Source organism: Salminus brasiliensis, chromosome 14 (assembly GCF_030463535.1).
Source record: "Salminus brasiliensis chromosome 14, fSalBra1.hap2, whole genome shotgun sequence".
NCBI lineage: Eukaryota > Metazoa > Chordata > Actinopteri > Characiformes > Bryconidae > Salminus > Salminus brasiliensis.
In genome coordinates, this window is record NC_132891.1 from 27,133,186 (window position 1) to 27,146,805 (window position 13,620).

Consider the following 13,620-nt stretch of genomic DNA (forward strand, 5'->3'; position numbering starts at 1 on the left):
TGACTTCCAAAATAAATTTTATTCTGTTAGGTTTAGTATAAAAATGTTATGTGCACAAATTTAATTGCAGATTTTCAGCAGAAACCTATAGACAACCTTCTTCAGCTTACTATATATTAAACACAATCAACTTACTTTTTATCCATGAAATCCACCTGTTCATCAAAACCCAATAGGTTTACACTGCACACTAAATGTTTTGTGTAATGATGTACTTGGAACACTGCATAAAAATCTAACCTTAGAACTAACAGTACTCACATAATGCTATGTATTACATGGATCTAATTGTTTTGCCCTCTAACCATTTGTTTATGCTTGAGCCTCATTCACCTTATTCGGGTGATGTAAAGGAACCATGCAAGCAATGGAAAGATATGTGGGGGGGGAATAATTTGAGCTGAAACTAGAACGTCGGATACCCAGCAATGCAGCTGTTAATTATTTTTTATAGTTTAACTAAAAAAAAAAGGCAATAAAGTAATTTATAATGGTTTAATTTGAAACACACCATTCTACAGAAACTTGCCTAATCAGGATGTTCACAGCAGTGGTAAAAGGAACCAAACATCAAAAATATATTAAGGCTGCTAAAAGTACCACACAGTTATGCTTAGGAGTGGTTGCTAATACATTGCCCAATGCCTGATACATTTGGAGCATTTTGCAATGACCTTTTGACCTTATACATTTGGGTCAAAAGGTTAAATACATTCATGGAAATTGTTTTAGATAGCAAATAAAATGGCCACATTTGTGATATATTTTGTCCCCTGGTGCAGCACTACAGTAAAGAAAAACTGTTTTTATAGACAAATCTAGTTATACCCTACTGATGCAGGGCACTTTAGTGTTTAGTGGAAATGATTGGTTTCACTTAAATAGTGGTGAAATTAAAAATATTTTGAGAAACAAATGCTTTTAACCACTTGACAGGAAACTGACATGTAAAAACAATTGCTGGTATATTAATGGATTTTTAGTTATTTGTACTGCTTTAATGCCAATTAATATTACAATATAAATGGTAAACTATGAAAGATAAAAGGCAACAAAACATTTCATTAATCTCTAAAAACAAGACAATCATCCTAACAGACAGAAATGACATTAAATATTTTTATAATGTCCCTTACTTAAAATATTATGAAATGCCTTCGGAAAAACCATCCACACAGCAAAATTTAATGACCGACACTGTATTTGCATTTATAAAGCATTTGTACAAAAAACAAGTTGCAAAAAATCTAACATTTCAGAGTTGGTTGACAGTGCACATAAATTAATTTGTAGTATTTCTAAAAATTTAACAATGAAATCTTTATTAAAAACAAAATAGTATTGAATAAAAGTGCAAAAGGCATGCAAAACCATCAAGATGCAATTATGCTAAATACATTTTAAACACACCCCACTACAAAAGACAGTCAGAGCAGTGGTGTGCTTTAGTAGGCAGTATAGGCCTACAAAACAATCACCGTCCCCTAATTTGATATGTTTCTTTTATTAATTTATCATGTGCAGAATTATTGAGAGAAGATGACTTTCAAGTCACAGCAAAAGCTTTTAGTGCATTCTAGTCCAGATCTTTGGTACAACCTGCTCCTTGGTTATACATTTAATGTTCACTAGAAAAAAAAAAACCTGCTTGATGTGTAAGTACTGAAAAGAAAAATGTCTTGATAAAGCCCTGATCTCTAAATAATTCTAACTTTGAGGACAACAATAAAGAAAACTGTGTGAGAAGCCCACACTTGAAGATGAAACTGTCTGACATTTCACTAAACTAAAATTAAACACTGCATTATGTACAGCTCTGGGTATCCGACATGAGGGGGGGATGAAGGGGAGGGAGGATTAAAACGCCAACCAACTTTCTGAACCAAATATGAGGGCTTTCTTTTTTAACTGCATTCTTTTTTTTTTTTGTCTGTAAATGTTGAATTAACAGTGCCCAGAAGAATTTGGCACCAGATTTATATTTACCTATTCTTGCCCAAAAGGTACAGTACTCAGCTGTGATAATAGTTTGTAAACACATCCTACTTAGTGGTGAAATGTGAACTTAAACAATACTGGAAGCCATATAAATAGATTAAAGATGTAAATTAAACAGAGTGGGTAGTGCATAGCTACATTCATGAAAGCTTGGTCAGACACGGATTGGACAGTTTTGAAGAGAAGTAGCAAATTTGTTGATGTTAAAATGAATTTAGGAAAAATCTGAAAACATTCAAAAACTTAATTTAGCATAAGAAACACATGAACGTAGACTAAAAATCATTAATTTAAAGAGAAATAATGAATGAGCATGACAGTGAATTGTGAAAAGTGCTTTCAATTGTTTAAAACATGCTTTAGAAGCATTTTAGAATCCAAACCTTAATGCTTTATGCATTCGAACTGAAATGGTTATCAACAGTGGAGTACTGTACCATAAGGGATTTTAAAACATTACATTCCATTAGGTTGTATCAGTGTCATGGCATAGCCAAGCTGCCCCAGGGGAGAGGGAACCAGAGGAGAGGCTCCGTGGCCCAAGAAGTTCCTTTTCACTGTTACCAGATAGTGTACCCTCCGCCAGAGCCACCCAGGAAGAAGTTGTTTTTGCGTTGGGTCATCATCACATTTGCACCCTGCATGGCTGCCAGCTGTGCTGCATTTGGGGCATGTCCAGGAGGAGGGGGCTGCCGTTTGAATGAACAAAGAACATCAACATTATGGCCTTTTTTAAATAATATTTTAATGATGAATAATTAAACAGACTACAGATTCAGACCATTTAATGTGATAGAGAAATAAATGTATAATTTATTTATAAATTCTTGTGATTTGAAACTTTGAGAATTAATTTTCTTACTTTAGTTCCCTCTACTGGGATGTAAACAAGTATTTTGATGTGAAATCGTGCACTGATCATCTTTACGGTGGTGGTAATAAACCAGCAGTCACAATGTCTAAAATGTAACTTGCAATAGTTATTATCCAAAATAACATATAAACCTACAAAATATAAACGTTTGTGGACACCATGTTTAACGAATGCATTCAGCTAGTTTAAGGTGTACCCTTTGCTGACACCGCTGCAAATGCGCAACTTGTCTAGTCCCTGTAGAAAAATACTGCAAACAAAAAAGACTCTGGAGCAGACAGACATTAACCTATTGGAGCAGTGGAACTGTGTAATCTGAAATACTTTTGCTTCATAAAAGAGTAATAATATGGAAGAAAATTAAATTTCTTTGTTTTCTGTTTCTATGCCCAGACATCTAAATTCTATCACTATAGGTGTGTGGTTAAATGTGTGAGGGGTGTATAGGGTGTGTTTGTGAGAATGTGATCATAAAGATAAGATGAATGAAGCTCAGGCTTTAGAGACATCATAACTAGCAATCATGGTAATTCACTTTCTTAGCTAGCCATTAAATATAATCATAACTTCCATACATCCGTTACTAGCCTTCACCTCAACTAGCAATCACACTGATTTATGCAAAATACTAACATTAACGTTACCTTATGTCAGGTCCACTCTGTGGACTAGATGCTTTCTGCTAAGATGCTGAAGCATTGACGTTGTGCTATTATGGTAGGCTATTGTGGTTTTAATGATTCCTTCTGTTCCTCCCCTCACTATTTCCTTTCTCTTTATCAAACAGAGTTTGATTAACATAAGGTGCATTAATTTCCGATCTGGCTGCTCAGACTTGCATTGAGAGTTACAATGGCATGTATTGGATTTCAATACCTCATGTGAAAATTGGGCTTTTTACCTCATTTTTACCTACCAAAGTAACTCAAAACTGATTTTAAAAGATTAAATTAAATTAATTTAATTTTCTCCTGAAATGTTTCACAGCATGTTTCACATCAAAAGCTACACTGAAAGGTTTTGTTTATATCCTAATGACTGAATTATGCAGCCATTTTAAATCCATAATTGATAGGTTTTCACCTGTTTCATATTTTCAGTTTGCATACTCACAGGAATGGAAGCAGTGGTGCCAGGGCCAAATCGTGCTCCAGCATCAAATCCACCATCTACCAAAACTGTGGAACCTGGAGTATACACAGGTCCCATGGGATAGTAAGCCATTGGAACATTAGGAGCCATTGCACCAACTGGCACAGACTGTGGCATGGGCACATACATCTGAGTGGCAGGGTATGCAGTGGTCATTGGAGGTAGCTGACCAGGGGCCTGGTGTGGATGCATATACCTTGGCTGGTAGATCTGTGATGGAACAAAGAAACATACAATAAGACATACTGTACTGAAAGTTTTACATTTAGGCTCAGTCTCAAATGACAACTGCATACTCATGTAGCCAGGTTCAGTCTTGATCATTTTGTCCTATTACCTCTGAATAGGCAGGAGGGGCATCTGAGTAAGGGGGTGCCTGGGGAGGGCCAGGCACTTGCATAGCAGGAGGGTATATAGGTGCTGTGCTCTGTTGAGGATACACAGCTTGCTGTGGATATGAACCTGCACAGACACAATCGCACATTATTTCTGTAAAACTAGACTAGGTCTAAAAATACTTTAGCTCAACAGTAACAAGAAACCAAAGTCTATTCCGTTCACAGATTTGGATAGATGGAATTAGATCATAACCTTACTGTTCGATATTAGCTAGCATGAACAATGGCATTACGCCAGTTTATGGACATTATGTCTCTACAAACAGCCAACTTGACCAACAATAGCTAGCTAGCTAAAACTGTTAATTTCTTACAGTTAGGTAGGTAGCTAGCACTAGCTAGCTAGATTCTTGAGTGATAAATCATCACATTACACTAGAATATACCACATGGCAAGCAAATATGCGCATTGTCAACCATCCGTCCACACAAATACCAAATCATATAGCTAGCTAGCTACCGTACGGCTGATATTGATAACAAAATGGTCCGGACTTTGATTATGTTTAGCCATGTTCACGTTAGCTAATGAGGTCACCTTTCGATTCACGTCATCGTTAGCAAACAAGCTTTTTAGCTAGCACTGGCTAGCTAGTGAGAGTATCCGCAATTGAAGAAAGATAGCTATCATTAGCGCCACGCTGGTGACTAGCTAGATGTTGGGGTTAAAATGCGTTCGTTTTCGCAATCGTAATTTTTCGAATTCTAATTTTTTCGATCTAGCTAGCCAAAGAAGATTGCAGTTGCTAGGAAGCCTTTACACAAGCGGCCCACTATCTACTGAAGAGCAAAAAAACTGCATGCGCAATCGTACACTCACCTTTGTTGTTCATCGTTAGTTATCAAACAGAAAGTCACCTAAAACAGCGCGTATTAAACGGTGTATTGTATCACCACTAGTGCTAGTTTAAAAAATACGCTAGCTAAGTTCCTGGTCGCTTCCTGGCTATTTCCTTGTTTTCGTCGGACTATTCTTTCAGTGTAACTCGACTACGTCATTTAGGAGGAGGGTGCAAGATGGCGCCTGTGTACCACAGTGTTGCCGATGCTCTGCAATGGGACGCGTCTTAAAACTGTACTGAAGATTCAGGAGACATAGGAGATGCCATTACGAATGGGCATGCGTGTCTTTTCTTTTCACGTTGCCAAACTGGCAAACCGCAGAATTACTGCATATTACTTCTGGTGCACAAATATGACTAAGGAGAAACATTCGCTCTGCCAGAAAGCCCATTATAGCTGCGTTTGGGAAAACAGCTTTCAAACACAGCAGTAAACGTTGATTTCAGAAACTTAAAAAGGGTAACGGATGCACTGAGAGGGGGTTCAATCTCTGATGGGCAGAAGACATATAAAATGTTCTAGATGAATCTTTAGTTTCATTTTGAGGAAAAATAATCTAGCTAATACAAAATAAACACAGTCTAAAAACTGGAGTTTATCTAAGGATTATACTGGGGTATACTATATACTGGCATATATAGTAAGGGCTTCTAGATAGAAGCTTATTTACAAAGAAAAAACTTTGCATCAAAAAAAAGCATCATTACTTTAAGATTGTGTACAATGTCATGATGAATGTGCCAACCAAAATGCAAAATGTTCTACATTGATGATCTACTGTGTGTATTATATATCAGAAATAGTCACATTTTATATATGTGACTGAACATCAATAGAACAAAAGTATGAATCATGATGATTGTATATAGGCACAATGGACAGTTGCAATCATAGTTTTCAATCCACATTGCAAATTCGTTTTTTTAGCAAAATGTACAAACTTTGTTTGCAATAAACCAATCAAACAAAAACAATTGAAACAGCTTAGCGCAACTAATGTAACAAGTGTTTTCTCCAAATTCAACAATAAATGCCACTTTTAATGACTACTGCACAGAAGTATTCAACCACCTGAATAGAATCATAACAGCACATATTTGTAAATTAGGTGTTGTCATAATGCAACCTGATGCAACTATTTAAAGGCCATTTATTAGTTGCATCAGATATGCTTTAGATAAAACACATCAAATACCTGGATTGGCTAGGGGTTTGTTGACTGTGATGTTCGACTGCATGGTAGAAATATGGCAAGGTCAAGAGAGTCTTGCATGAAGATGTGGTGGCAGCAGACACTGAGGTTTCAGTTTGCATGGTAATGTTCACACTGAACACTAAAGGTGTGCCTGAACTCCAAGGCATACACCTCTACTGTCTCGAGAGCACAAAAGTTGGCTCCAAAATGTTAAAAATGATTTAAATAAGCCACAGAAGTTCTGAGATTCTGTGGAGCGATGAAACTAAAAAAATTCTGGAAGAAAGAAAAAATTAAGTTTGTGATGAAAAGAAAATTCTGTTTACAATGAAGCATGAATGGAAGACAATCCTGGAAGAAAATTGCATGCCTTCTGTGAGGAAGCAGAAGCTTTGATGTCACTGAATCTTCCAACAGGACGATACTCAGGAGCATACCTATCTCTACCAAGGCTTAATTTCAGAGGAGTGGTTGTCACAGTGGTCTGGCTTGAACCTGAAAGAAAATCTTTGGTGGGATTTGATAAAGGTGGTTGTAGCATGCAAACCCAAGAAAATGAGTAAACTGGAGGCATTGCCCATAAGACATGGGCTAAGATTCTACAGGAACACTGTCAGAAATTGGTGTCTGGCTATGCATCATGGTCATAACAGCAAGAGTGCTCTACTAAAAACTAAAGACGCTTGTCGTGAAGGGCTTGAATAATTCTGAAACTGCAGTATGAACACTTTGAATTGAATTTGTTGAATTTAGAGAATCCACTTTTTATTAGCTGTGTTGAGCTATTTAAATGGCTCTTGTTTGATCGGTTAATTGCAAACAGCTTGTAAAGTTAGCTAATAAACCAAATTTGCAATAGAGATTAAACAATTTTGGTTGCAACTATAAGTCAGCATTATTTTTGTAAATGTAAAAGGTAAAAAATTAAAATAAATATCTGTAATTGTTATCTGCAATGGTTGTATTCTTCACTGTCAGTTGCTGCACACAATCTGTGGGTGCCAATGGCAGCTGTTGGCCTACAACTACTTGGCATTGACTTAATATGCTGATATAAATATGTTGTGCAGGTAATGAACGCTATTAACCTCCCTTGCCAAATCACTTGAATAAATAGGCATTCTAACACAGCTATAGAAGAGATCACATGTGCCAGTAATAATACAGTATATTAAGATGATTGAACAGAATATCAGTTTGTAAAGCAATCAATAAGTGTCACAACAAGGGCCTCTCCCTTCAGAGGGAGGGTATGATATATGTTCTAACACACTTGATGCAACAAGCATTACTCAGAACAACCCAGGATATTGATGATCATAATCATGATTATTACCAGTTATTGTTTCTTAGGCACCTAGAGACTAGTCAGTAATTGTACTCTAGTCTACTCTAGGAGTAGCCGAAGAAACAATAACAGATAATAATCATGATTATTAAACTATATGATTAAATGTTGACTTAATATTTTTTTTCTTACAACACTTTTGGCATGCTAAGCTTGTTTGATGTTAAGTCAAACATATTGGACATTTTCCATCAATGTCAAACAACTTTACAATAATTCAAGTCAAGTCAAGTCAAGTGGGTTTTATTGTCATTTCAACTACATACAGAGTACACAGTGAAACGAAACAACGTTCCTCCAGGACCATGGTGCAACATAGACAGTGCATACAAGACACAAGTGCAACACAAACAAACAAGTGCGGACAGACAACACAACACAGTACAGACCAGAGAATAATAAATAATTGACGGTACTGTGCAAATTGTGCAATGTGTAATAAATAGAGTCCAGTGAGGTAGTAAAGTAAAGTTATTAGTGCAATGCTTTGTGCAAAAATGCTTCCCCTTTTTTCCTGGGGTAAATGGTTGGAGAGAGAGAGAGAGAGAGAGAGAGAGGGAGAGTGTACATGTACCAGAAAGATATCAGTTCAGAAGTTGAATAAGAAATTACAATAATAATATACTTATCAGTTCAGAAATTACAATAATAATATACTTATGCTTTCATGAGAATAATTTGTGCCAGAGCATTAGATGTTTTTTAAATTCCTGTAATGCACAACGCTATGTTTGGAGGAAAAATAATAGATAAAAGATTTGTGTTTCAGAATGTTAGTCCTAACCTTATCCTTATCAAGATGCTGACCTGAAGAGGGCTGCAGCAAAGGAAGGGCTTGGTGAATGTTGGTGAATGCTGCTAAAGGAGTATTGACAAGTTATCATGCTTTCTTGCCTGCACTATTGATGTTTCCTCAATATGCTAGATAAAAGATATGAACAGTACAACTGTTTGTATGACATTAGTTTGTTACATTGAATTTGTCTATAATTGCGACTTAGATAATGATCAGGTCACATTTTTTAGTAACCAATGCAGAAAAACAGGCAAGGTTTACCTACTTTTACCTCCAACTGCAATGACAGTAATTAGTAAGACAAGAAAAGGAAAAATAAAACACATTGCGAACACATGCAAAGTAGTATAAAAAATTTACTTTGGTGCAGCGTTTCTGCCCAGTACATTTTAGTGCTTTTCCTGCTTTAACACACATACTTTAACTCAATAATGGGTTGTTAATGAGCTAATTACCTAGTTCAGGTGTGTTGAGAGCAGGGAAAACACTTAAAAGTGCCAGGACCAGGGTTAAGAAATACTGCTTTGTGTATATTAGACTAGACAACATCACATCACAGCCTTCAAAACAAAGAATTTTTAAATATCCTGTGCTGTAAACTAGGGATGCACCGATACGTCTTTTTCAGTTCCGATAACGATACTTTGAATATCGGTCAATACCCAATACAGATCCGATACCATTGTTGAATTAATAAACCGTATACTTCCCCATGTGGGAGAGACCTAAGGCATCAGGATTGACTTAAACATTACTTTACTAACTTTGTAAAACAAAATATAACAAATTAACACATTTATATAAATGTACTAAATTGCTATTTATTTGTCAGTAAAATAAACAATTGTATGGGACACAGCATTCAAATTCAAAATAAATAGGGAGTCAAACTTCTATATAAATAAAATGTATCAGCCAAAACTCAAGCCAAAAATAAGTAGCTTCACTTTGTCAAACACACAAACCACAGTAATCAATCTTATTTTTAAATATTTAGCATAAACAGTAATTCAAAATAAAATCTAGCAGCTGAACCTGAGAATAAATAAGTAACTTGGTCAAACATTCAAGCAGCAACCAAAAATTGCAAAGGATCGGTTCCATGGATTGGCCTAATTATCCGATACCCGATCCAGCTAATTTTGTTAATATCGGGACCGATTTCCAATCCTAATATCGGATCGGTGCATCTCTACTGTAAACTATTCGTACAATCTTTGTCTTTACTTTTATTTAATAAATAGCACAGGAAATATCTATTTCTTTTTTATATTCTAGTTCTTTTTACCAATTAAACACTTACCAATTAAATATCATGCCTTTCGTGGGTGTAACTGCATGACTATTGTTTTTTGCTTTGAGCAGGAAAAAGCTTTAAAGCTGTGCAAATTAACAAGGCCTCAATGACTGGAACAGAAATCATCTGGTGACCATAAATTGTTCACTTTTACCAGTTTAGCCAGAATGGATTTTAGAATAATATATTATAGCATAGCAGTTAGTCATAACTGAGTAACTGCCTGCCTAGATTTAGCAATCTATTTGTAACACTTTGGTTACACTTCACAAATTACAATTCTTAAAAAAAGTACCCCCTTGCCATTCTTCCTGTTTTGTTGACTTGGGATTGACCTTTTGTTGACAACCTGGGATTGATCTTTTTCAGGGTTTGTACCACTTTGAAAATGCAAAAATTCTTTTGTAAAACAAAAGGCAAAACTGCTCTATCTCCTTAAAGTCGGATAGGTTCCATTGGTGTACAACAGTCTTTAAGTCATATCACAGATTCTCAATTCCAGCTCCTTCAGGGTTATCTTTGGTCTCTTTCTTGCCTCTCTGATTAAAGGTGGGTGGTTCTTTCTTGGCAGGTTTGTTGTGTTGGCATATTCTTTCCGTTTTGTATTGATGGATTTTTTTTATTTCACTTTCTATTTGGACTAATTTTAAATTTCATTATTTATATTATATTTCAGATTAGAATGCAACAAAATAAGAAAAACTCCAAGGGGGGATACTTTTGCAAGGCACTGTAAATTCTACAGTATGCATTATATGAATATGACAGGAGGAAAATCCTGCTTTGTGAAATACTTATCTAATATACTCACAATTGGCAATGCCACACAGTGAAACAGACATAGTAAATGTGTTATAATTACATTATTCAAGCTTTTATTTTACTACTTTTCTTAAGCCAAAACTCACTTTAACTAGGTGTCTGAGGAATTACTTTTTTAAATTAAAGGATTAATTATGAATACACAAAATCCAATGAAAGTCATCAAGACCAGAGTTGGCGCACCTATATAAAAAAATATTATATAGTGTCTGTTTATTCATTCGATGATGAATAATAATTATTAATTTTTTTAAAGCAGGAAAAGAAGCATTAGATTTGCACCACTAAATTTACAGCAAAATGTTTTTTATTTACTAGTAGATTATAAAGACTGCTAAGTATTGGAGAGTGAATTAAACAGGACTAATTACACTCTTTGTAATAAAACACATTGTTAGTCAGCGTTCATTAAGGATTAATGAAATCAATTATATACTTATAAAACCATATTGTGTATCATGATAACAAAATACACACGTGGACAAAATTGTTAGTACCCCTCGGTTAATGAAAGTAAAACCCACAATGGTCACAGAAATAACTTGAATCTGACAAAAGTAATAACAAATAAAAAAATCTATGAAAATCCAACATTGATTTTGAACCATGCTTCAACAGAATTATTTTAAAAAGTCTTTAAACAGGCCTGGACAAAATGATGGTAGCCTTGAAAATAATGTGACCAAAGGGACATGTTAAATCAAGGTGTGTCCACTAATGAGCATCACGGATGTCTACAATCTTGTAACCAGTCAGTGGGCCTATATATAGGGCTATAGGTAGTCACTGTGCTGTTTGGTGACATGGTGTGTACCACACTCAATATGGACCAGATGAAGCAAAGGAAAGAATTGTCTCAGGAGATTAAAAAGAAAATTATAGACAGGCAAGCAAGGTAACGATTATAAGACCTCCAAGCAACCTGATGTTCTTGTGACTACAGTTGCACATATTATTCAGAAATTTAAGATCATGGCCATAAATCATAAAAAAGCCAGACTGGAATTTGCCAAACTACATGTTGACAAGTCCCGAAGCTTCTGGGAGAATGTTCTATGGACAGATGAGACAAAAAATGAACTTTTTGCCAAGGTACATCAGCTCTATGTTTACAGACAGAAAAATGAAGCATATCAAGAAAAGAACACTATAATACTGTGAAACATGGAGGAGGCTCTGTTATGTTTTGGGGCTGCTTTGCTGCTTCTGGCACAGGGTGTCTTGAATCTGTGCAGGGTACAATAAAATCTCAAGACTATCAATGGATTCTAGAGAAAAATGTGCTGTCCAGTGTCAGAAAGCTTGGTCTCAGTCGCAGGTCATGGGTCTTACAACAGGATGATGACCAAAAACACACAGCTGAAAACACCCAAGAATGGCTAAGAGGAAAACATTGGACTATTCTGAAGTGGCCTTTTGTGAGCCATGACTTAAATCCTATTGAGCATCTTTGGAAGGTTCTAAAACATGCCGTCTGGAAAAGGTACCCTTCAAACCTGAGACAACTGGAGCAGTTTGCTCATGAGGAGTGGGCCAAAATACCTGCTGAGAGGTGCAGTCTCATTGACAGTTACTGGAATCGTTTGATTGCAGCGATTGCCTCAAAATATTAAGTTAAGGGTACCATAATTTCTGTCCAGGCCTGTTTCATGAGTGTATTTTTTTTTAAATAATTCTGTTGAAACATGGTTGAAAAGCAATGTCAGACTTTCATTGGTTAATGTTCTTAGCATTTTTATTTATTATTACTTTTGTCAGATTCAAGTTATTTCTGTGACCATTATGGTTTTTTCTTTTATTAACCGAGGGGTACCAACAATTTTGTCCATGTGTATATCATAATTCAATGACATCATTTTGCCCACCCCTACTCTGAATGCCCCTTATAATAACTAAACATACCAAAGAATGCATCTTTAAAGCAAACAAAGGTCCTTAAAACCTGATAACAAACTTAAAAACTCAAAACACAAACTTTTATTTTAATAACTCACTCATACATCTTCCATTAGGCTGTAGTTTACATGTGTGTCTGGAAATCTGGTTGGTAAAAAATGGTTTGAAATGTCTGTCACTTGATCATTATAAGCTAGACACTTTTAGCTTAAACCCTACAAATCTTCAACATGTTAGCTAATACAGAGCATGTTGTATATTGCATGCTCTACTGTATACAGCACAAAGGCTCATTTGTGGTTGAATATTTCTGTATGTTTTTCATGTGTGGTTGTTTTTCATTTAAGGGAAGTCTTACCTCTTTAAGCAGTGACTGGTGGTTGATGTGAGGCTAATTACAAATTCGCTTGTATTCAGAAATCCCAGTTCGCCTTTAAGCACCATGGCAATATGCTACTAATGCATGCAAATGGTGGTTTTTGCCAGCTGGCTCTGCAACAGAGGAAACGATTAGTGTGTGCAAGACAAGCTGCAACTCCATTAACCCTTTTTTACACATTTATGTCATTTTAATGAATGTGAAAATAACTTCTTACTTCACTAATGTAAACACAGTGATTGTTGCCTGGAACCAGTGATTTGGTCTGATAATGTGTGGATCCACTTGAATTCTGCATTACTCTGATGCAACGTCTGTATTAGTTGTGTGCCCTAATATTTGCAACATTTATTATCAGCTCTGGACCATTTGCATAGTCCATGCTATATTTTTGCTACTTTAGTAATGCAATCCCTACCATATGCATTAATTTTCCACAACCACAACTTGTACACATCGCTAAAGGAATCATCTGTAGGTAACTTCCAGCGAACTCTGATATAACAAACATGGTTATGGCTGAAAGTATGACTGTCTGTAATATTTCCTTTAAACTGTTTACTAATGAGAATGTTTAAAAATGTAACCAATCCAGGTGCATGTTACGTTTTTGGAGCTTTAT

The 13,620-nt window shown here is 35.7% G+C and overlaps 1 protein-coding gene across 1 annotated transcript; it reads right to left on the minus strand.

Moving 5' to 3' along the window:
- Positions 1 to 5,450, minus strand: dazap2 (DAZ associated protein 2). The gene is made up of 4 exons (XM_072696659.1): positions 5,243 to 5,450; positions 4,362 to 4,486; positions 3,986 to 4,234; positions 1 to 2,687 (listed from the first exon to the last, which is right to left on the minus strand). Exons 1-4 carry the CDS (start codon positions 5,253 to 5,255, stop codon positions 2,559 to 2,561), a joined length of 516 nt encoding a protein of 171 aa, XP_072552760.1. The 5' UTR covers positions 5,256 to 5,450; the 3' UTR covers positions 1 to 2,558.
- Between the last annotated feature and the right edge of the window lie 8,170 nt (positions 5,451 to 13,620).

What these genes read in the sequence shown, in the direction of transcription:
- dazap2 (XM_072696659.1), bottom strand. An exon ending in CCCCTCCTGCCTATTCAGAG is followed by an intron (nt 4,235 to 4,361) that starts GTAATAGGACAA and finishes GTTCCATCACAG; the next exon opens with ATCTACCAGCCAAGGTATAT. An exon ending in GCACCACTGCTTCCATTCCT is followed by an intron (nt 2,688 to 3,985) that starts GTGAGTATGCAA and finishes TTCAAACGGCAG; the next exon opens with CCCCCTCCTCCTGGACATGC.